Genomic DNA, 24,844 nt, shown 5'->3' with positions numbered 1-24,844 from the left:
CAAAAAGGTAACCTAGAAGATATTTGCAAGACATTGCAATAAGGAATTAATATACAGAATATGTAAAGAATTTATACAACTCAACATTAAAAAAATGTGATTGAAAAATGGGCAGAGGACCTGAATAGACATTTTCCCAAAGAAGACACGCAGATGGCCAACAGACAACATTAAAAGATGTTTAACATTAGTGATTATCAGTAAAACGCAGATCAAAACCACAATGAGATATCACCTCACCCATATCAGAATGGCTAATAACAAAAAGACAGGAAATAACAAGTGTTGGCAAGGATGTGGAGAAAAGGGAACCAATAGGGAAATCCCCATTAGTAGGAATTTAAATTGGTGCAAGCACTGTGGAAAAAAGTATAGAGTTTCCTCAAGAAATTAAAAATAAAAATATCACAGGATCTAGTAATTTTTACTACTAGTTATTTACCCAAAGAAATGAAAACGCTAATTCTGAAAGATATGTGGACCCCTATGTTTGTGGTGGCATTATTTACAATACCCAGACGTGGAAGCATCCCAAGTGCCCACCCATAGATGAACGGATAAAGATGATGTATATACACACAAAAGGATATTACTCAGTCATAAAAAAAAAAAAAAAAAAGACTGATCTTGCCATTTGTAACAACATGGATGGACCTAGCCGGTATTATACTCAGTGAAATAAGTCAGAGAAAGACAAATACCAGATGACTTCACTTACATGTGGAATCTAAAAACAAAACAAGTGAACAAACTAACAACAACAGCAACAAAGCCAAAAGAGATCCATGAATACAGAGCATAATCTGGTAGTTGTCAGAGGGCTGGGGGATGGGCAAAATGCATAAAGGTGGGTGCAAGATACAGGCTTCCAGTTACGAATGAATGAGTCATGGGATGAAAGGTACAGCAGAGTGAATACAGTCAATGATATCATAATAGTGTTGTGTGGTGATAAGGGGTGGTTACACTTGAAGTGAGCACAGCATCATGTACAGAGTTGTTGACTGCTATGTTGTATGACTAATGTAGCATTAGGAGTCAACTATACCTCAGTAAAAGAACTTTCCTTTGACATTTATAGAAAATTCTACTCAACAACAGCAAAATACACAATCTTTTCAAGTTGCATATAAAACATTCATCAATAGACTACATGCTGAGTGATAAGGCAAGTCTTAGTAAATTGAAAAGGATTAAAATCACACAGAAGATGTTCTTTTGATCTCAGTGGATTTAAACTACATAGCAGTAACAATAAACAATAAAGGAATAACAGTGATTCCTTAGGAAAACACCCACATATTTGATAATTAACGAACACACTTCTAAATACATCATGGTCACAGAAGAAATCGCAGGAATATTTAGGAGATATTTTGAACAGAAAAAATAAAACAAAAATTTTCAAATTATGTGAGATGTAGCTAAAGCAGTGCTTAGAGAACACTTACATTTTTTAAATGCTTATACCAGTAATTTAGGGTCTAACATCAAGCTCCAACCTGAAGAAACTAGAAAAGGAAGATTCAAAGAAGTCCAGAATAAACAAAGCAAAATAAACATAAAAGAAAACAGCATGATTAAAATAAGTGTAAAGCAAAAAAAAAAAAAAAAAAAGCAGTAAAAACTGGTTCTTAAAACAAGACAAATGAGGTTGATAAATCTCTATTCAGACTGATCAAGCACACTATAAAAAGAAGATAGAAATTAACCAATATTAGGAATGAATGGTAGAGGGGTCTACAGGTCTTACAGATAACAAATGACTATCAGCAAATATGAAGAATATTTATGACCTGTTTTACATTTTGAATAAAATTGACAAATTCCTTGAAAGACACAAACTACTAAATATCACCCAAGAAGATATAGATAACCGTAACATCCCCGTATCTATTAAAAAACTTTAAATTCTTAGTTAAAAACCTTCCCATATATTAAAGAAAACCTTCAGAAGTATTAACAAAACAAATATAGACAAATTTTTCCAGAAAAGAGAGGAGGAGGAAATACCCCAACTCATTTATGATGCAGTATTACCCAGATATCAAACCAGACAGAATAGAATATTCCAATCCCATATCCCTCAAGATTGCAGATGCAAAAAATTCTAGCAAATCAAATCCAGCAATATAAAAAACTTTTTGACAAATTAGGATTTATCTCAGAAATGCAGTTTGGTTTTACTATTTAATATTCAGCGTAATACACCTTTTTATAAGATTTAAAAGGAAGGGGCACCTGGGTGGCTCAGTCAGTTGAGTGGCAGACTCTTGATTTCTGCTCAGGTTATGACCTCTGTGCTGAGCGCAGGGCCAGCTTAAGATTCTCCCTCTCCCCCACTATGCCCCTCACCTCTGCACAGGCACATGCTGTCTCTAAAAAAAACTTAAAAAAAAAAGATATAAAAGGAAGAACCATATAATCATCTCAGCAAATGCAGTAAAGACATTTGAGAGAATTTATCACTCATTCTGAGAAGCACTAAGAAAGTGCTTCTCTGAAAAACCTACAGCTAACATCATACCTAATGGCAAAACCTGTTCCCCTAAGGTCAAGAAGAATGGACATTCTTACCACTTCGATTCAACATCATATGTAGGTCCTAGCCAGTGCAATGAGTCAAAAACAAAACAAAACAAAACTGAAAAGGAAGTAATGCTTTATTTAGTTGCTGTCAATATTTTGTACAAAATTCTAGAAAATCTACATGAGTCGCGTGTTGTGTTAGATCGTTATGGTAAACCTCCCCCAGTTGGCGTATCCACAACTTTGGTGTACCCACCCACACCGACTCTGGGTTTGGTCATGTGACCTGATTTGGCCAATGAGACAACAGCAAACATAAGAGGCCCAGAGGTGTGCAAAGCACTGGCTCAGCGAGCCTTGTCGCTCTTTGTGAAGAATCCCTGGTTAAACTGGCAAAGGCACTGAAACCAAATGGAGCAGAAACATGTAAATTCTGGTGAGCTTCAAGTGTCCTTTATCCAAGGAGTCTTTCTGAAAGCACTTCTCAGTCCTCAACGGACATAGTTCACGCACTTCCGTCTTCCTGCTAGTCTCCTCTCCTCTCATTTTCTCCCCTTTCTCCTTCTTAAACTTTTCCCTTACTTCCCCATTTTTCTCATGTTACTGTATCTGCTGTTACAGCGTTCCCTCCCTGACAAGGTCCAGAACTTTTTAAAGGGTCACGTACTTTTCATTTAATACGGTCGCTGGCATAATGATTGTTAATAAAATATTTGAAGAGTAAGTGACTGGGAAACATCTCTTTGTTTCTGATTATTATCAAGATAAAGAATTTTTTTATATATTTTTTGTTTAATCTAACATTCACAAAAGTATTTACTGAGTAATTACTATGTGCCAGTCCTGTCAAGTGAACTAGCTTAGAAAACAACTGGTTGTTGGGGCCCCTGGGTGGCTCAGTCAGTTAAGCGTCCGACTTCAGCTCAGGTCGTGATCTCACAGTTTGTGGATTCAAGCCCCGTGTCGGGCTCTGTGCTGATGGCTCGGAGCCTGGAGCCTGCTTCAGGTTCTGTGTCTCCCTCTCTCTCTGCCCCTCCCCTGCTCATGCTCACTCGCTCTCAAAAATAAACATTAAAAAAAATTGTAAACAACTGGTTCTTATGAGGGATACGAATGTCATTATTGGTAGATATATTGGGCAGTATTATGCCTATTGTTAAAATATCTAGATAGTCAGTTTGTCTTACCTCATTAAACAGAAGAAAAAACGTATTCATTTTATGCTCATAAAGCAACATTTACACAGTTATAACCTCCTGAACCAAAGGGTTGGATCAGAAAATTAAGTCGTGATTTGGTAATGTGTTTGAATCTATGTGACTTATTAATATCTTCTTTGTAAATAATTTTTATTTTTATTTATTTTTAAAATTGTTTATTATTTATTCACTTTTGAGAGCCAGAGAAAGACAGAGTGCAAGTGGGGGAGGGGCAAAGAGAGCAGGAGACAGAATCCGAAGCAGGCTCCAGGCCCTGAGCTGTCAGCACCGAGCCCTGTGGGGGGCTTGAACCCAGGAACCAGGAGATCATGACCTAAGCAGAAGTCAGATGCTCAACCGACTGAGCCACCCAGGCACCCCAGTAATTTTTATTTTTAAATAGTTTAAGACTTCCCAGAAGATGCAAAAATAGTTCTGTGTATCCTTCAACCAGCTTCCCCCATAATGATATCTTAAGAGTAGTAATACATTATCAAAGTCAGGAAAGTGACATTGTTACAATATTATTAATTTAGTTACAGACTAAAAGTTCTTTTTAATAAATCCTTGTTTTCTATGTAGATTTTCACTTCATTACCACCTCTTACTCTGGGAATCTTTGAACAGTGTTGCAGTGAGAAGAGCCTGCTTAGGTGCCCACAACTCTATAGGATTTCTCAGGCAGGGAAAATTTTCAACACAAAGGTAAACAGAAGATTTAATGCAGGTTTTCATCTCAACTCCAAAGGTACCTCTTTTCCTTTTCTGATGCTTAAAAAAAATAATTTAAAAACCAAGGAATGCAGCCTTGTACAATCATTTACCTTGTAGTTTAGTTTATCTAGGGAACTGAGATTTAAATAACAATATGTGGCAGAGGGAAACTAAAGAAAAAGAAGCAAGGCACCATGTGTGGTCCCACAAACTGTGCACAGAGCAGCTTCAGGAGGCATGCTGTGCATTGGGCCAATCCTGGAAAATACAAATGAGGGACTCAGGCCTATTTTTAGAGGAGACAAGCGATTCTTCTGGAATGCTTTCTTCCTGGGATCACGGAGTTGAGATTTAGAGTAAACCTAACTGCATCCCAGTCATTAGTGAAGCTTTAAAAATATATGGACACCTGCAAGTATCTTTTCAAATTAGTACTTTTGCTTTCTTTGGGTAAGTACCATTTGGGTAAATACCACAGTAAGTGCGATTATTGGACCACATGATAATTATATTTTTAATATTCTGAGTAACTGTCATACTGTTTTCCACGATGGGTGTGCCAATTTGCATTTATACAGTACATGAAGGTTCCTTTTTCTCTACATTCTGGCCAACACTTGTTATTCCATGAGTTTTTTTCATTCAGCCATTTGACAGGTATAAATTGATATCTCATTGTGGTTTTGACTTGCATTTCCATGATGATTGGTGATGTTGAACATCTTTTCATGTGTCAGCCATCTGTATGTCTTCTTTGGGAAAATGTCTATTCAGGCCCTCTGCCCATTTTTTTTTTTTTTTAATTTACATCCAAATTAGTTAGCATATAGTGCAACAATGATTTCAGGAGTAGATTCCTTACCCATTTAGCCCATCCCCCCCTCCCTCAACCCCTCCAGTAACCCTCTGTTTGTTCTCCTTATTTAAGAGTCTCTTATGTTTTGTCCCCCTCCCTGTTTTTATATTATTTTTGCTTCCCTTCCCTTATGTTCATCTGTTTTGTCTCTTAAAGTCCTCATATGAGTGAAGTCATATCATTTTTGTCTTTCTCTAATTTCACTTAGCATAATACCCTCCAGTTCCATCCATGTAGTTGCAAATGGCAAGCTTTCATTCTTTTTGATTGCCGAGTAATACTCCATTGTATATATATGCCACATCTTTATCCATTCATCCATCGATGGACATTTGGGCTCTTTCCATACTTTGGCTATTGTCGATAGTGCTCTATAAAATGGGGGTGCATGTGTCCCTTCGAAACAGCACACCTGTATCCCAGCAATTGCTGGGTCGTAGGGTAGTTCTATTTTTAGTTTTTTGAGTTTTCCAGAGTGGCTGCACCAGCTTGCATGACCATCCTCTGCCCATTTTTAAATCACATTATTTGTTTTCTTGGTATTGAGTTGAACTTACGCTCATAAAAAAACTTACTTGTTCTTTATATATTTTGCATATTAATCCCTCTGCACCCATATATTTATTGCAGCATTATCTGCAATAGCCAAGATATGGAAGCAACCCAAGTGTCCATCAGTAGACAAATGGGTAAAGAAGATGTGGTATATATAAGCAACAGACTATTACTCACCTATAAAAAGAATGAAATCTTGCCATTTGCAACAACATGGATGGACCTACAGGGTATAATGCTAAGTGAAATAAGTCAGTCAGAGAAAGACAAATCCCATATGATTTTATTCATATGTGGAATCTAAGAAACAAGTGAACAAAGGAAAAAAGAGTCCAAAAGTAGACTCTTAAATACAGAGAATGAACTGGTGGTTTCCAGATGAGAGGTGGGTAAGAGAATGGGTAAAATAGAGAATCAAGAGTACACTTATCATAATGAGCACTGAATAGTGTTTAGAATTATTAGTCATTATATTGTACACTTGAAACTAATATAACACTATGTTAATTGTGCTTCAATTAAAAAAATATATAGATGCCTGGAAGAAACATGGGTCTTTTTTTTATATTAAATACAATTAAAACATTTTTTTAACTGTTATTCAATTTTGGGAGACAGAGACAGAGTATGAGTGGGGAAGTCATACACTTAACCCACTGAGCCACCCAGGCACCCATATATTAAATATAATTTATAATATAATTATAATATATAATTTATAATATGTATTATATATAATTTTATAATATAATTATATAATTTATAATATAATTTATTGTCAAATTGGTTTCCGTACAACACTCAGTGCTCATCCCAACAGGTGCCCTCCTCAGTGCCCAACACCCACTTTCCCCTGTATTGAGTCTTACTTCATGGCTCAGAATATGGTCTATCTGATAAATATTTCATCTTTACTTGGACAGAATGTTAAATGAGGTCAACTTCGTAGTGTTCAAACTTCTACATTCTTCTACATTAATTTTCTGTCTAATTACTCAGTTGGAGAGGAACTAAAATCTCCAACCCAAAGTATGGATTCATCTATATCCCCTGAAGTTCTATCAGGTTTGCTTCATGTATTTTGCAGTTCTGTTATTAGGTGTATAAATGTTTAGGATTGTTATATTGTCCTGATTGATCCCTTTTTCATTATGAAATTACCTTTATTATTTTCTTCTTTGTCTATTTTGTCTGATAGTAATATGACAACTCCAGGTTTTTTTAGTGTTTTTATGATATATCTTTTCCATCCTTTTATTTTTTATTCATTCATTCATTTATTTATTTATTTATTTATTTGAGTCTTCTAGTGGGCAGTTTGTAGTCTTTGTTATCTAGTCTGATATTACGTCTCTATACTGCATGTTTAAAGTATTTACATTTTCATATGTTTATTGAGGTGTTTTGGTTCAAATTTAACCATCTTTCTATACATTTTTGATTTTTCCTAATTATAATTTGTTTCCTTGTTTTCTCTTGTTCTGACTTCTTTTGGATTAATTTTTGTGAATTCCATTTCATCTCCTTGTTGGCTTCTTAGCTATAATTCTTTTCTTTAAAGAATTTGCTTTAGGGTTTATGCCATGTATTGTTAAGTTAGTGTAGTATGACTTCAAGTGATACACTAATTCACATACAGTATAAAAACCTTAATAGTACACTTCCATTTCTCTCCTTCTGACCTTTGGACTAATGTTGTCATACATGTTACTTTTACATATGTTAACAACCCCACACCATATTAATACTTGTGTTTGAACAATTATTTTTCAAAGTGACTTAAATAGTAAGAGAAACACTTAGATCTTTACCCATACTTTTGTCATTTCCAGTAATCTTCTACCCTTTGTGTGGATTCACATTAATATGTGTTCTAATTTCCTTCTGCCTGCAGAGCTTCCTTTAACATTCCTTGTAGTGCAAATCTGCTGGCAGTGAACTCTTAGTTTTTATGGAACTCAAAAAGTCTTCATTTGACCTTCATTTTTGAAAGTTATTTTTGGTTGGCATAAAATTCTAGGCTTGACAGTTTATTTCTTTCAGTAATTTCTATTTTCTTCTTACTTGCATTGTTTTGATGTGGAATTACTGTCATCCTCACTTTATACCTTTCATGTGTCTTTTTTCATCTGGATGCTTTGAAGATTTTTTTCCCCCCAGATTTGAGCAATTGGATTGTGGTGACTTGTTTCTTCATGGTTCCTGTGCTTGGGGTGCACTGAGGATTTGGATCTGTAGGTTTATACTAAGAAGATGAGGGGGCCCCTTGGGGCTCAGTCGGTTAGGTGTCTGACTCAGCTCAGGTCATGATCTCACGGTTCGTGAGTTCGAGCCCTGTGTCGGGCTTTGTGCTGCCAGCTCAGAGCCTGGAACCTGCTTCAGATTCTGTGTCTCCCTCTCTCTCTGCCCCTCCCCCGCTCATGCTTTCTGTCTCAACAATAAGTAAATGTTAAAAAAAAAAAAAAAAAGTTCAGCAAACTATGGGCTATAGGCCAAATCTAGTCCGTTGCCTGATTTCATAAAATTTTATTGGGAAACAGCCATGACCATTCATTCACAAATTCATTATGATTATCGTAGAGGTACAACAGCAGAATTGAATAGTTGTAATGGAGATCTTGTGGCCCCCAAAGAATAAAATAGTTTTTTTTCCATCTTGGCCTTTACAAAAAAAGTTTCTTGGTTTACAGTTTACATCAAATTTGGAAAATTTTCAGCCATTGTATTTTCAAATATTTTTTCTGGCCTATCTTCTCTCCTTCTGTTGCTTCCAATTATACATATGTTAGATCACTTGAAGTTGTCCAAAACTTCATTGAACCTATACCTTTGTTTTATACATCCTCCTCTCTGTTAAATTTTGTTTTGTTTGGGTGTTTTGTTATCATTTTGTCTTCAATTACTTCTGCAATATCTATGCCATTAATTCTTTCTTCTGCAATGCTGAATCTGCATTACTGCCGTCTAGTAAGTTTATTATCTCAAAATTTATAGTTTTTAATCTATTAAATTTCTATCTGGAAATTTTTTATATCTTCTACTTCCCTATTAAGCTTTTGAACATAAAGAATAAATACTGTTTCAAAAAAGGAAAAGAATAGAGTTATACTCTTTCAACATTCTTATCTGCAAATTTTAATATGTGTGTTGGTTGTAGGCTGGATTTAATTAATTTTTACTTCCTCATTTTGGGTAGTGTTTTTCTGCCTTTTTTTTTAATGCCTGATAATTCTGAATTGGATTTGTCCTACGTGATAGATATTTTTGTATAACCATGAATATATTTTTTCCCTTTACATTGATTGATTGATTGAAGTACAGTTGACACACAATGCTACATTAGTTTCAGGTGTAAAACAGTGATTCAAGAAGCCTATACATTATTCTACCTACGTCTATTCTATACAAGTGTAGCTACCATCAGTCACCATACAACACTATTATAATACCATTAACTATATTCCCTGTGCTTTACCTTTTATCCCCATGACTTACTCATTCCACACTGGAAGCCTCACCCCCCCTCACCCATTTTTCCCATGCCTCCACTCTCCCATTCCTCTGGCAACTTCCAGTGTATTCTCTGTATCGATTTCTTATGGTTTTTGTTTGTTCGTTTATTTTTTAGATCACACATATAAGTGAAATCATAAGGTATTTGTCATCCTCTGCCTGATTTAGTTCACTTATCATAGTACCCTCTAGGCCCATCCATATTGTTGCAAATGGTGGGATCTCCTACTTTTTTACGGCTGAGCAGTATTCCATTGTATATACATACCACGTCTTCTTTATCCCTTCATGTACGGATGGACACTTGGGTTGCTTCCATATCTTGGCTATTGCAAATAATGCTGCGGTAAATATAGTGGTGCATGTATCTGTATGAATTAGTGTTTTTGGTTTTCTTGGGTAAATACCCAGTAGTGGTATTACTAGATCATATGGCATTACTAGATGTAATTTTTTGAGAAAACTCCATACTGTTTTCTACTGTGGCTGCACCAGTTTGCATTGCTACCAATAGTGCACGAGGGTTCTTTTTTCTCCATCTCTTCACCAACACTTGTTATCTCTTGTCTTTTTGATTCTACCCATTCTGATAGGTGTAAGGTGGTCTCTCATTGTGGTTTTGATTTGCCTTTTTCTGATGATTAGTGATGTTGGCCATCTTTTCATGTGTCAGTTGGCCATTTGTAAGTCTTCTTTGGAAAAATGTCTATTTAAATCCTCTTCCCATTTTTATTTTTTTATTTTTATTTTTTTTTTTAATTTTTTTAAACATTTATTTATTTTTGAGAGAGAGAGAGACAGAGCATGAACGGGGGAGGGTCAGAGAGAGGGAGACACAGAATCTGAAACAGGCTCCAGGCTCTGGGCTGTCAGCACAGAGCCCGGACGCGGGGCTCGAACTCACGGACCGCGAGATCGTGACCTGAGCCGAAGTCAGCTGCCCAACCGACTGAGCCACCCAGGCGCCCCTCTCTTCCCATTTTTAAATCAGATTATGTGTTTTTGTGTGTGGGTTGTACAAGTTTTTTTACAAATATATTTTGGAAATTTACTCCTTATTGGATGAATCATTTGCAAATATCTTCTCCCATTTAGTAAGATGCCTTTTTGTTTTCCTGATGGCTTCCTTTGCTGTGCACAAAAGTTTTTTATTTTGTATCACCATGACTATTCTTGAGTTTTGTTCTGGAATACCAGCACGTTAACTGGAAACAATTTAGCCCTTTTGGATCTGCATTTTAATATTAGGAAGGACAGGAGTTGTGCTAAGTCCAAGGATAATTTTTCTCCACAGAGACAGAAACTTCTATGTATTCTGCCCAATGTTCCATGAATCTTGAGGTTTTCCAGTTTGGCACTAGTTGTGTTTTTAAACCAGTTTCTTACATTCTTTCCTAAAAACAGCTTTACTTCAGGAAATTTAGGTCACAGGACAGATATGTTTTCTTCCACGTATTTTTCTCCTCTAGTCCTTTATCTGTAGGTCTTCCTGGCAAACATAAAAATAACTGATACATTTAGAACCAAAAGAACAAAGATTTGTTTTTGCTGTTGTTCTACCATCTCCTAACCAATGTACTCTTGTTTGACCCTAGAGATTTTATATTATTAATATTTCCTTTAAGAAAATTGTATATGGTTTATTAAAATTTACTTTGACCAAAATCTGGGTGTCGATGTAAAGGTGCAGATTGTATTACATGAAAGAAATTATATTTAAAACACTACAATTTAAGGATTGAAAAATATTTTTATTTCTTTTACAAATTACTACTTCTGGTTCTTTTTCACTGGATAATTTAGCTTTTTATACTTTTTATAACAAATATTCTATATTTGAATCCTACACATTTATGTTTAATGAGTTTTCAAATAATATCCTTTAATTTCATAGTCATTTCTTTTAGGAGTAGAAGAAATGGAATTTTTCCATATCTAGGAAAACATTTTGGCTTTATAACTGTGTTTCAAACTGCAAGTATATTTCCTAATGTCACATATTTTTAGATTTAGACCAACATACTATCATAACTTTCTTGCTTTGTTTTCTTTTAGGTATTTTGGTTTCAATGCATAAATGCTTTGGTCCATTCCTTCATTCTCTTCTGGTTGCCCATGAAAATGCTGGAGCATGGTAAAGGCTTCATTGTTTCATATATTCAACAAAGAGCATGTTTTTCTCACTGGGGCCAGTATTTCTGTGTGTGTGTGTGTGTGCGCGCGCGCACGCGTGTGTGTTTGTTTCCAAAGAAAGACCTGAAGGCAACAAAAAGGGAATTTTAAAATATGTATAAAATTACAGTCCAGCTGACACTTAACAGTTGATCTTTAGAAAGCATTTTCTTTGTGTCTGACATAAGTAAATTGAGAATTAGTGCTTTTATTGTTCGTTTTTAAGAAATATTTGAGTTGGCAGGTCTGATAGAAAGCATAATCATTCTAATGAATCATAGGTGCCTTCCATTAGTAAGTTTGAAATTTATGTCTATTTTCTTATTTCACTTCCCAAACTTCATGCTACAATTTGGACTATACCACAAGTTTAATACGCTTTATTATTAGACCAAGTCTCCTTTTCCTGATACACGATTTTCCAAATAACATTATGTATGAAGTTTTTCTACAGACTAACGTGGGTCCAATACATCTAAATGTAGGAGATATATTTATTTTTTTTTTAAATTTTTTTTTCAACGTTTTTTATTTATTTTTGGGACAGAGAGAGACAGAGCACGAATGGGGGAGGGGCAGAGAGAGAGGGAGACACAGAATCGGAAACAGACTCCAGGCTCCGAGCCATCAGCCCAGAGCCTGACGCGGGGCTCGAACTCACGGACCGCGAGATCGTGACCTGGCTGAAGTCGGACTGCGCCACCCAGGCGCCCCAAATATATTAATGAAGTGTGCTATTGTGTAATGGGTTCACAGCCATAAAGTAAGGTGTGAAATATAATTATTTTTCTTTAACCAGATTTAATTTTCATTGGGTGTTACTAGAAATATATCCTTTATCTTGGACATATTTTTTAAACATTGAGTTTGAGTTGTATGTGTTATTTGTTGGTATTTAAAAGAAAGGATCTGCCATTAATATAGCGAAAGGCCTTCATTGTAAAAACAATGGACAAAAGTTTCAAATGGTAACAAATTATAGCAAAATCACAAGTTTACAAAAAGTTCCTTTAGGATGGAGTTGTGAGGAGCTCCTTGGACCTGCCTCCCACCCAGATAAGCAAAACTGGTCAAAATTATGAAAACGTGACTCTGCACCTTCTCTGGATAGTGTCCTAAAGACAAACGAAGAAACATTTATTCAAGCAAACCTACTACTCAGTAAGAACATTGAGAGTCTATGGCATTGTAGCCATGACCTACTCCTTCCCTATCTTAATCACAACCTAGCTTGATGGAAGCTCCACTACAGCCAAGTGTGGCCAAGAGGGTAGGAATACTAGTATTCTCAATGATCACTCAATGTTACAATATCTCACAGGAGAGCCAGGCCACCGGCATTTCTTATCCCCTGCCCCTAACTTTGAGTTGAAGAGGCCAAATTCCTGATGAGTGTGGCCAAGAGGTTAGAGCTCTCCTTTTCCAATCAACCTATGTCCATAGGACAACAGGCACAATAGGCTAAGAATACTGGATCCATGATCACTCTCACCACAGCTTGCTTGTAGGGAAGAGAATCTCCAAGAGATTGCTGGGAAGGCAAGCCAAGAAGACCAGTGACGGCAACCTCACTACCACCAAAGATAGTGGCAATAAGGTTTTACCTATGGTAACGGGTGGTACATAAGAAAAGACAGCCCCAAAACTCTTTCCAAAGGAAGTGACTGTTTGAAACATACTGGGGGAAGAGTTCAAGTCTAGGGATGTTCTCAAAGATAATAATTCTTCTTAATTGAGACCAACAAGCTAAACCATAGGCCTGGTTCAGAAAGAACCAGGTACAGAAACAGATAAAAATAGCCCTCCTGAGGTGAGAACAAACCTCAAAGACCTGTCTCAAAATTATCCCAGCCTGAATTTAATCAGATCAGACTGCTGTACAATTAATGCCCTAGAACACTGTCAAAAACAATAGAATATCCTGTGGGTAATTAGTGGAGCCTAACAACTGGTGTCATACCAAGTGAGTCAGGTAGCTTAATGGAAAAGTCAGGGAAAAGGAGTGTCAATACAGACCAGATAAAACCAAGGCGACTGTGTGCCTGCTCAGGGCTGCACCTTCCAAGGAGCAATACCAAGGTTTCATACTACAGGGGAAATAGACTTCAACTAAAATAGCCAGCCAAATCACAGAACAAATAAACATCAAAACAAATATAAGCCTTGAAGACAGGCGAGGGAAACTAGTATCCAGAGTAGCTACAGTGTATTATGTAAGATGTCTAGTTTTCAGCAACACCAAAAAGTACAAGACATGCAAAGAGACAGGGCAGCATGACCCATATACCCAGTAACAAGTAGGCAACAGAAACTTCCTGTGAGAGGGCCTACATGTCAGAGTTACAAAGAGTTCAAATTAGCCAATACAAACATGTTGAAAGAACCATAAGAAATCCTTAAAGGTATGAGGGTATGAAGGCACATCAAACAGATTATCAAAAAAGAGACAGAAATTATAAAAAAGAACCAAATGAAACTTCTGGAGCTGAAAAGTTTTAATAACCAAAATGAAAAATTCATTAGAGGGGGTCAACAGTAAATGTGAACTGGAAGAAGAAAGAATTATGAAACTTGATGCTACATTAATGGAAAGTATGCAATTTGAAAACCAGAGAGAAAAACAGAATGAAGGAAAATGAACACAGACTCAGAAATATGAGAAGCCTTTAAACACACCAATATAGGCAAATGGGGTATAAGAACCAGAGGAGAAAAGGAATGAAGTAGTAAAACTCTTCAAGGAAATGATAGCTAAAGAGCTTCAAATTAGCTGAACAACATTAATTTGTACATCCACGGGGCTCAGTGAACTTTAAGTGAGATAAATGCAAAGAGATCCATACCCAGACACATGTAGCAAAAATGTTGGAAGCCAAAAACAACAGGAAAATATTGAAAGCAGAGAAATAAAAGTGGCTCATGGACAAGGGAGCTCCAGTTAAGACGTACAGATGACTTCTCATCACACACACACAAAAATGGAGGTCAGAAGGCAGTGCTGAAAGAAAAAAAACCTGTCAACCAAGAATCTTATGCCCAACAAAATAATTTTTCAAAAATGAAGGCAAAACAGAGACATTCTCATATAAACAGAAAAATGACAGGATTTGTTACTGTAATACATGCTTTTCAAGAAATACTAAAGGAGGTTCTTCAGATTAAAAATAAGTAAACCCAGTTCACAAAGAGCATTGATAAAGGAAATTATGTAATCATATAAGACAGTGTAAATGCATTATCCCGTCTTGTCTTTTCATAAATGATTTTAAAATAAATTTCATAAAATAGTATAGATGCAAAATCTTTATCAAAATATCAACATACTAAATCTAGAAATATATATAAGGGTACACACAAAAACACCAAATGGGATTTATCTCAGGAATGCAAGGTTGGTTTAACACACAAAAATAATGTCATTCATCATAAAAATAAAGGACAAAAATTACATGATTGTCTCAATAAATTCAGAAAAAGCATTTGACATAAGTCAATACATCTTCATGATAAAAACATTCACTAAAGTAGGAATAGAATTGATCTTTCTGAATCTGATAAAAGACATCTACAAAACTCCCACAGTTAACATGTTTAATGGTGAAAGACTGAATGCTTTCCCCTAAAATCAAGAATGAGGGGCACCTGGGTGGCTTGGTGGGTTAAGCGTCTGACTCTTGATTTCAGCTCAGGTCACGATCTCAGTTTGTGAGATTGAGCCCAGCATCACGCTCCACGCTGAGAATACAGAGCATACTTCATATTCTTTCTCTCCCACTCTCTCTGCCCCTCCCCCGCTCATTCTCCCTCTCCCTCTCGCACGCATGCTCTCTCTCTCTCTCTCGCTCTGAAAAATAAATAACTATGCTTAAAAAAAGAGGAAAAAATATCATTTACAGTACTTCTATTCATCATTGTTCTGGTAATACTAGGCAGTATAGTTGGGCAAGAAAATGCAATAAAAATCATCCAGTGTAGAAAGGAAAGAGTAAAATGATCTCTATTTGTATATGACATGACTTTTTATATATATATATATATATATATATATATATATATATATATATATGTATATATAAAATTAAATACTATTAAAATTAAAATACTATTAAAGATAAATTAAGGTTTAGGGTACAAGATTAACACACAAAGATTCAATTTTATTTCTAGACAACAGCAATAAGAAAACAGAAAGTGACACTAAGAAAACAATTCTATTTACCATTGCATAAAAATGAAGAAAATACTTAGAAATAAATTTAACAAAAGTTCAAAATTTATACCTTGAAAATTATAAAACATTGTTGAAAGAAATTAAAGAAGACTTAAATGGACATAAAGTCATCCAACATTTGTGGATTGAAAGATGTAATACTGTTTAGCTCACAACACCTCCCAAATCAATAAATGAATTCAATAAAGTGGCAGGATACAAAATTAATATAAAGAAATCTGTTGCATTTCTTTTTACTTTTTCTTTTTTTGGGGGGGGACAGGAAGAAGAAGGGAAGAGGGAGAGGGAGAGAAAATCTTAAGCAGGCTCCATGCACAATATGGAGCCCAATGCAGGGCTTGATCTCATGACCATGAGATCATGACCCGAGCCAAAGTCTAGAATTGGTCACTTAACCAACTCAGCCACCTAGGTGCCCTGTGGAAGTCTATTGCATTTCTATATCCTGCTAAAGAAATAGAAATTTAAGAAAAAAAAACCATTTAAAATTACACAAAAAAGAATAAAATACCTAGAAATAAATTTAATCAAGATGTAAAAGACTTTATACTCCAAAAACTATAAGACACTGGTGAAAGAAACTGAATTGACACAAACAAATGGAAAGATATATCATGCTTGTGGTCGGAAAAATTAATATTGTTAAAATGTCCATAATACCCAAAACAATTTAAAGATTCAGTGTGATTCCTATCAAAATACCAATAGCATTTTTCACACAACTAGAACAAATAGTCCTATAACTTGTACGGAACCACAAAAAATCCTGAAGAGCCACAGCACTTTTGAAAAAGAACAAATCTGGAGGTATGTATTACAATTCCAGATTCAAGATACACCACACAGCTACAGTAATCAAAACAATATGGCACTGACATAAAAACTGACACATGAATCAACAGAATAGAGACTCCAGAAATAAACCCAAGCCTATACAGTCAATCTACAACAAAGGAGGCAAGAATATACAATGGGGAAAGACAGTCTCTTCAATAATTGGTGTTGGCCATTCACAAAAATAAACTCAAAATGGATAAAGGACCTGAATGTGAGACAGGAAACCATCAAAACCTTAGAGGAGAAAGCAGGAAAAGACCTCTCTGACCTCAGCCATAGCAATCTCCTACTCGACACATCCCCAAAGGCAAGGGAATTAAAAGCAAAAGTGAATTACTGGGACCTTATGAAGATAAAAAGCTTCTGCACAGCAAAGGAAACAACCAACAAAACTAAAAGGCAACCAACGGAATGGGAAAAGATATTTGCAAATGACATATCGGACAAAGGGCTAGTATCCAAAATCTATAAAGAGCTCACCAAACTCCACACCCGAAAAACAAATAACCCAGTGAAGAAATGGGCAGAAAACATGAATAGACACTTCTCTAAAGAAGACATCTGGATGGCCAACAGGCACATGAAAAGATGTTCAACGTCGCTCCTCATCAGGGAAATACAAATCAAAACCACACTCAGATATCACCTCACGCCAGTCAGAGTGGCCAAAATGAAGAAATCAGGAGACTATAGATGCTGGAGAGGATGTGGAGAAACGGGAACCCTCTTGCACTGTTGGTGGGAATGCAAACTGGTGCAGCCGCTCTGGAAAGCAGTGTGGAGGTTCCTCAGAAAATTAAAAATAGACCTACCCTATGACCCAGAAATAGCACTGCTAGGAATTTACCCAAGGGATACAGGAGTACTGATGCATAGGGGCACTTGTACCCCAATGTTTATAGCAGCACTCTCAACAATAGCCAGATTATGGAAAGAGCCTAAATGTCCATCAACTGACGAATGGATAAAGAAATTGTGGTTTAGATATACAATGGAATACTACGTGGCAATGAGAAAGAATGAAATATGGCCTTTTGTAGCAACGTGGATGGAACTGGAGAGTGTGATGCTAAGTGAAATAAGCCATACAGAGAAAGACAGACACCATATGGTTTCACTCTTATGTGGATCCTGAGAAACTTAACAGAAACCCATGGGGGAGGGGAAGGAAAAAAAAAAAAAAAGAGGTTAGAGTGGGAGAGAGCCAAAGCATAAGAGACTGTTAAAAACTGAGAACAAACAGGGTTGATGGGGGGTGGGAGGGAGGGGAGGGTGGGTGATGGGTATTGAGGAGGGCACCTTTTGGGATGAGCACTGGGTGTTGTATGGAAACCAATTTGACAATAAATTTCATAAAAAAAAAATAAAAATAAAAACCATTAAAAATCAAAAAAAAATTGGTGTTGGGAAAACTGGACAGCTACATTCAAAAGAATGAAACTAGACCTCTTTCTTACACCATACACAAAAATAAATTCAAAATGGATTAAAAATCTAAATGTGAGACTTGAAATTAAAAAATTTTAAAGAATATATAACAGTAATCCTTGGACATTAGGCTTAGCAACACACTTATCCACATGTCTCATCAGGCAAGGCAAACAAAAGAAAAAATAAATTAGTGGGACTACACCAAAACTAAAAGATTTTGCACAGCAAAAGCAACCATCAACAAAACAAGAGGCAACTTAGTAAATGGGAGAAGATATCTGCAAATGATACATTTGATAAGGAGTTAATATCCAAAATACAAAAAGAACTCAACATAAAAAAAAAAGGCATCTGATTAAAAATGTGTAGAGGACCTGAATGTCTTCCCAAAGAAGACACCCAGATGGCCGACTGACACATAAAAAGATGCTCGACATGACTGATCATCAGGGAAATGCAAATCAAAACTACGGTGAGATATCACCTCACACCCATCAGAATAGCTAATACCAAAAAGATAAGAAATCAGTGTTGATGAGGATGTGGTCAAAAGGGAGCCCTCATGCACTGTCGATGGGAATGCAAACTGGGGCAGCCACTGTGGAAAACAGTATGGAGGTTCCTCAAAAATGAAACATATAAACACCATACGATCCAGCTATCCCACTAATGGATATTAACACAAAGAAAACAAAAACAGAATTTCAAAAAGATATACACACCCCTAGGATTATGCCAGCATTATTTACAATAGCCAAGATACAGAAGCGTCCCAAGTGTCCATCTATAGATGAATGGATAAACAAGATGTGGTATGTGTGTACACACACACATACACACACATACACACACATACATATACATACAATGGAATATTACTCAGCCATAAAAAAGAACAAGGTTTTTGTTTTGTTTTTGTTTTTTTTTTTTGCCACTTGTGACATCATGGGCAGACCTAGAGGTTATTATGCTAAGTGAAGTTAAGTCAGAGAAAGACAAATACCGTATGATTTCACTTACGTGTGGAATCTAAAAAACAAAACAAATGAACAAAACAAATTGAATAAAACAATTGAACAAAATGCTAGACAAATACAGAGAATAAACTGTTGGTGACCAGATGGCAGGTAGGTGGGGAATGGGTGAAATAGATAAATGCAGATGAAAAATACAGCATAGAGAATGGAGTCAGTAATACTGTAATAACTTTTTATGGTGACAAATGGTGACTAACACTTACTGTGGTGAGCACCGAGTAATGAATAGAATTGTCTAATCAATATGTTGTACACCTGAAACTAATATAACATTGTATGTCAATTATACTTCAATAAAAAAGTATAAATACAACCCACGGAATAGAACAAAGCATTTACACATTATAACAAGGATTTCTATCTGGGATGTATGAGGAACACTTACAAGTCAACAGTAAAAAGACAAAAAGACCCAATTTTTAAAACATGCCAAACATCTGAATAGACCTTTCTCCCCAGAGGATATTCAAATAACTAATACATGAAAAGATGGTCAACATCATTAATCATTAAACAAATGCAAATTAAAACCACAATGAGGTAATACTTCATGTCCATTAGGGTGGCTATCATCAAAATGACAGACAGCAATGACTGTTGGCAAAGATGTAGAGACTGGAACCCTCATGCACCGCTGGCAGGAATGTAACATGGTGTAGCCCCTTTGGGAAACGGTCTGGCATTTCCTGTAATGGTTAAGCATTGAGTTACCGTATTATTCAGCAATTACGCTGTTAGGTATATGCCCAAGAGAAATGAAAGTCTATGCCACAGAAAAATTTGTACACATAGCAGCTTTATTCGTAATAACCCAAATGTTCATTAGTCAATGAATGGATATATGATGGGTATGTGCTATATACATACAATGAATGGAATAGTGTTTATTAACAAAAAGGAATGGAGTATCGATCATGCTACAACAGTGATGAATCTTGAAAACATTACACTAAGTGAAAGAAGCTGGTCACAAGACCACATATTATATGAGTCTATTTACATGAAATGTTCAGAACAGGCAAATCATATAAAGACTGAAAGCAGATTAGTGTTTGCCTAAGGCGGGGGGATGGATGGGGCAGTAATAGCCAAGAGGTCTGGGGTTTCTTCTGTGAGGGAAGGAAAGTGTTCTCAAGCTGATGATGCGGATAGTTGCCTGGTTCTGTTAATATACTAAAAGCCATTGAGCTGCACACTTTGAATGTGTGGATGTATGGTATGTAAATTATGTGTCAATAAATCTGGTAAAGACTTATTGTATGCAATAAATAGACTATATTTAGGGGATCTTAGCTCATCCTCAAAATGGAGAAAGGAATTTGAACCACTGTGGTAATAATGAATGCAAATCCAGAACAAGAAACACTATGGTTTTATTAAATTTGTATCTTACGGAATTTCTGTTGTTAAATGTCAAGTATTAAATACAGCAATTCTTGGGGCGCCTGGGTGGCTCAGTCGGTTAAGCATCCGACTTCGGCCTGGGTCATTATTTCAGGGTTTGTGAGTTCGAGCCCCACACTGGGCTCTGGGCTGACAGCTCAGAGCCTGGAACCTGCTTCGGATTCTGTGTCTCTCACTCTCTCTGCTCCTCCCCTGCTCACACTCTGTCTCTCTTTCTCTCAAAAGTAAAATAAAATGTGCTTTTAAAACAATTTTTAAAAGTACAGTAATTCTTTTTAAAACATTCATTTTTAAGCATTTTTCTCTAAGATTCACTGAAATTTTCAATCTCATAACATGTAAAATGTCCCCCAGCATGTGCACACGCGCACCCACACACACACACACACACACACACACACACACACAACACCCTTACATTCTCTACAAGAAATAAACAATTATGATTATTTGTGCTTACTGGGTGGGACAGAGGAGTAACTAAGATAAAATAATCTTTGCAAACTTCCTTACAAATTAATGGGACTGAATTACTTAACTGCCCACAACACCACACAAATAGGTATAATACATGTTCAAATTTAAAGGCGTTCCGTACCTAACAGGCAAGCAAACCACGTAATCACAAACTCTCACTCACCATCGGGGAGTTCTGTGAAATGACAACCAGTGTTTCCAGGTTCCTACTTTGTAAATTCAGCCTAAATGTGTCATACTAAATGTAACTGACCAAACTTACATTATCTACATAGTGTTATGTTTTAACTTGTATCACATGACATCTATTAATGCAGGACTTTGAAAGTAAGTAGAGAGAGAGAGAGGATCATCATCCCTACCATTTTCTAGTATATGTAGCAGCTCCCAAACTTGTCTGTACGTCAGAATCAGTGAGAGATTTTTTTAAAAATTCCAGAAGCCCAAACCACCCTCAAACGACCTGAATCACAATCTCTGTGGTTCGGCCACAGGCATCAGTGGTTTGTGAAGCTCACCCGAAGATTCCGAAGTACAGACAAGTTTGGGAATTACTGCTCTAGTACAAGTGTAAAGAAATAAAGAAATAGGCAAGGAATGATTTTATATATATGTAAAAATGTTTGCACTGTTTTTAATGCTTTAATATGCTTTGCATTGTATGGTATTAACTGTATTTCTAGTGATTTATAGCTAATGAAAATCTTATATTCCAAAAGGTCATTAAAAATTTAGAATTTGGGATGCATTCTCCCCTTAATTTACTTCCAATGGTGTCACTGACTTGCTCAGATACCACTATTTTCACCCTCTCAGAGTTCACAGAGGTCGAGGTGGTCAGGTGCAAGGTGCAGTTGGGTACCTCCAGCAGCTGTGGTTTATAGGCTCTCAAGGCAGGAAGGCAGGAGTGGTGGCGGGTGCAAGTATCAAGACCTGAGCACGAGAGCCTCACAGAAAAGCCTCGGAAAGGTTCTGTTACCATAGAAGCGAATCCTATAGGGAGGCCATTTGCAATTTGGATACATATAAATCAGGGACTACATGTATGATGTACATACAGATTCTGCATGTTTGACTGTTTCCTATCAAATAATCTTAAATTAGAAATCCAATGTGCATAAGTTCACCCCATTTTATCATGTCTCACTGTTTACAACATCACTAAAATATTATACACTAGCTCTTTGTGATTTTATTTTGTATTTTTCTGATGACTAATGATATAGAGCATCTCCTCATGTGATTGTTTGCCATTTGTATACCTCCTCTGAGGGAGGTTTTTTTTCCAAGTACTTTACCCATTTTTTAATTGAATTGTTGTAGTTGTCCCACAGAGTTGCTAGTGTTCTTTCTGGATAAGAGTTCTTTGTCACGTATACACTGTAATTTTTATACCTTAATCTATGGCTTGATTAATTTTCTTAATATTGTTAAAGTGAGAAGTTTTAAATTTAGGTCCAATTTATCAAACATTTTTATGGTCTGTGTTTTGTTTTCATCCTAAGAAACCTTTGCTCACTGCAAGATTACAAACGCTTAATACTGTTTTCTTTTAGAAGTTTGTTTTTCAGTTTTCTGATCTTAATTTTTGTTTATGGATTGATGTAAGAGTTGAGATTTATCTTTTGCCTATTGATGGCCAGTTTTTCCAGTACCTTTTGTTGAAAAGATTGTGCTTTTCCCATGGAATTATGTTGGCATCTTTGAAGCTGTATGAATGGATCTGTATCTGGAATCTCTATGTTTCACTGACATAAATCTATTCTTAGACCATATTATCTTGATAATTATACTTCATATTTAAATCCTGACCCAGGTAATATAACTTCTCTGAAAAAATTTTGGCTATTCTAAGTCCTTTGAGTTTCAATAAAAATTGTTAAAATCAGTTGAAATTCTAATTAAAAATACTGAGATTTGGATTTCAATTTAGTCTATAGATTACCTTCAGGAGAAATGACATCTTAATATTATCAAGTTTTCAAGTTCATGAACATAGTATATCTCTCCAATGATTTAAGTTGTCTTTCATTTCTCCTAGGAATTTGTTGTAGTTTTTAATGTACAGTCTTTGCACAACTTTTGTTAAACTTATCCATCACTATGCAAGTTTTGGATGCTACTGTAAGTGGTATTTTTATATCTTATTTTCCAACTTTTCATTGTTACCATATAGAAATACATTTTATTTCTCACAATAACTTGCACCCTGTGATCTTGCTAAATTCACTAATTTTCCTAGTAACTGTTTTTTTGCCGTTTTAGTATTTTCTATATATACCACATTGTGAATAAAGAGAGGTTTATTTCTTCTTTTCTTTCCTTTCTTCTTGCACTAATGCACAGTCTATGACCTTCAAAACAATTTTAAACAGAAGTGGTAGGTGTGGACATGTTTTGTTTTTTCCCTAATATTAAGAAGAAAAATTCCTTTTACCATTAGTTATGATATTAGCTTTTCCATAGATGTCCATTAGCATGTTGAGGAAGTTTCTTTTAATTTCTAGTTTGCTGAAGCCGTTTATTGTGAACAGATTTTGGATTTGATCAAATTATTTTTAAATGCATCTCTTAAGGTGATTATTTTCAGATTTGATTTGTTTATATTTGCTAAGGATTTTGTACTTAAGTTTATGAGAGGTATTTGTCTGACTTAACCCATAATATTCTTGGTCTGGATTTTGAATCAGGGTAGTGCTTGCTTCTTGATTTGGGCAGTGTTTCCCTTGTCTCTATTTTCTGAAAAAGTTTAAGATTAGTATTATTTCTTCCATAAATATTTGATAGAATTTACTGATGAAGCCCCAGGAAAGTTTTTAATTATGAAGTTAATCTTATTATTAAATATAAGGATGGTCAGGGTTTTTTTTTTATTGAATCTATTTTGTTAATTTGTATCTTTCAAGGAATTTTAAATTTTCATCCAAGTTGTCACATTTATTGACATACATTTGTTTATAGTATTCCCTTATGTGTGATACCCATACTGATAACTACTGATAATTCTCTCTTTCATTACTGACATTGGTAATTTTGAATTCTCTTTTTTTGTGGTGATCAGTGCAGCTAGATAACTTTATTGACAGTTTCAAAAGACCAACTTTGGTCTCACTGATTTTATATACTGTTTGTCTTTTTCCCTATTGTATTAATTTCTACTCTTATTATTCCTTTCCCTTCTATTTAACTGAGATTTAATTTGCTCCTTTCCAACTTGTTGAAGTTGGAAGATTAGGTCATTGATTTTGTAGCCTCCTTTTCTAACATAAGCATCTAAAGATAATTTAAATTCTTTTTAAATTTAAAGGAAATGGATATTCTTTCAAATTTTGTTTCTCAAAATACTTTTGCCTTCAATTTTGAAAAAAAATTTTCTGTGTACAGAATTCTAGATTGGAAGTTTATTTTCTTCAACACTTGAAAAATGTTTGCTGTCTTCTGATTTGCACTATTTCATTGGGAAGTCTGATATTTTTCCTATTTGTTCCTCTTCATGTATTATGTTTTCTATTTTTGTGTAGTCTATAGATTTTTCTCTTCATTGCTGATTTTCAGCAATTTGATACTGACATGCTTTGGTGTTGTTTTATTTGCATTTATCCTTCTGGAGATTGCTCTTGGGGTCTGCTGATTTATAGATTCCATCAAATATGGAAAAATTTGATCATTTCTTTTTATATATATTTTTCTCTCACTCTTTCCTTTTTTTCTGGGACTTCAAGCACACATCTGTTGGAACTCTTGATATTTCCCACATCTCTGTTCATTTATACCATCTTTGTTCTCTCTGTGGTTCATTTTTAGTTTCTTTTGCCTAAGTTCACTGGGTCTTTTACTTAGCCGCCTCTCTGAGGTTAACAATAATTCAGTGACATTTTCCTTTCATGTG

The 24,844-nt window shown here is 35.5% G+C and overlaps 1 protein-coding gene across 10 annotated transcripts in view; it reads left to right on the top strand.

Annotated features, from left to right (window-relative positions):
- The window catches only part of LOC102958974 (phospholipid-transporting ATPase IB-like), a 220,089-nt gene that overhangs the window by 150,295 nt on the left and 44,950 nt on the right, over positions 1-24,844 (top strand). For 8 of the 10 annotated variants that reach the window (XM_042985568.1, XM_042985522.1, XM_042985888.1 and 5 more), the window contains 2 exons: positions 4,311-4,433; positions 11,422-11,500. In XM_042985568.1, coding sequence (XP_042841502.1) covers positions 4,311-4,433; positions 11,422-11,500 — 202 coding nt within the window. The remainder of the gene's footprint in view (positions 1-4,310; positions 4,434-11,421; positions 11,501-24,844) is intronic. The other 2 variants (XR_006217562.1, XM_042985943.1) reach the window with 1 other exon arrangement.

The sequence above is a fragment of the Panthera tigris genome, chromosome A1 (assembly GCF_018350195.1).
Source record: "Panthera tigris isolate Pti1 chromosome A1, P.tigris_Pti1_mat1.1, whole genome shotgun sequence".
Classification (NCBI taxonomy): Eukaryota; Metazoa; Chordata; class Mammalia; order Carnivora; family Felidae; genus Panthera; species Panthera tigris.
The sequence above is the reverse complement of the archived record's forward strand: the minus strand, read 5'-3'. Positions and strand labels throughout refer to the sequence as shown.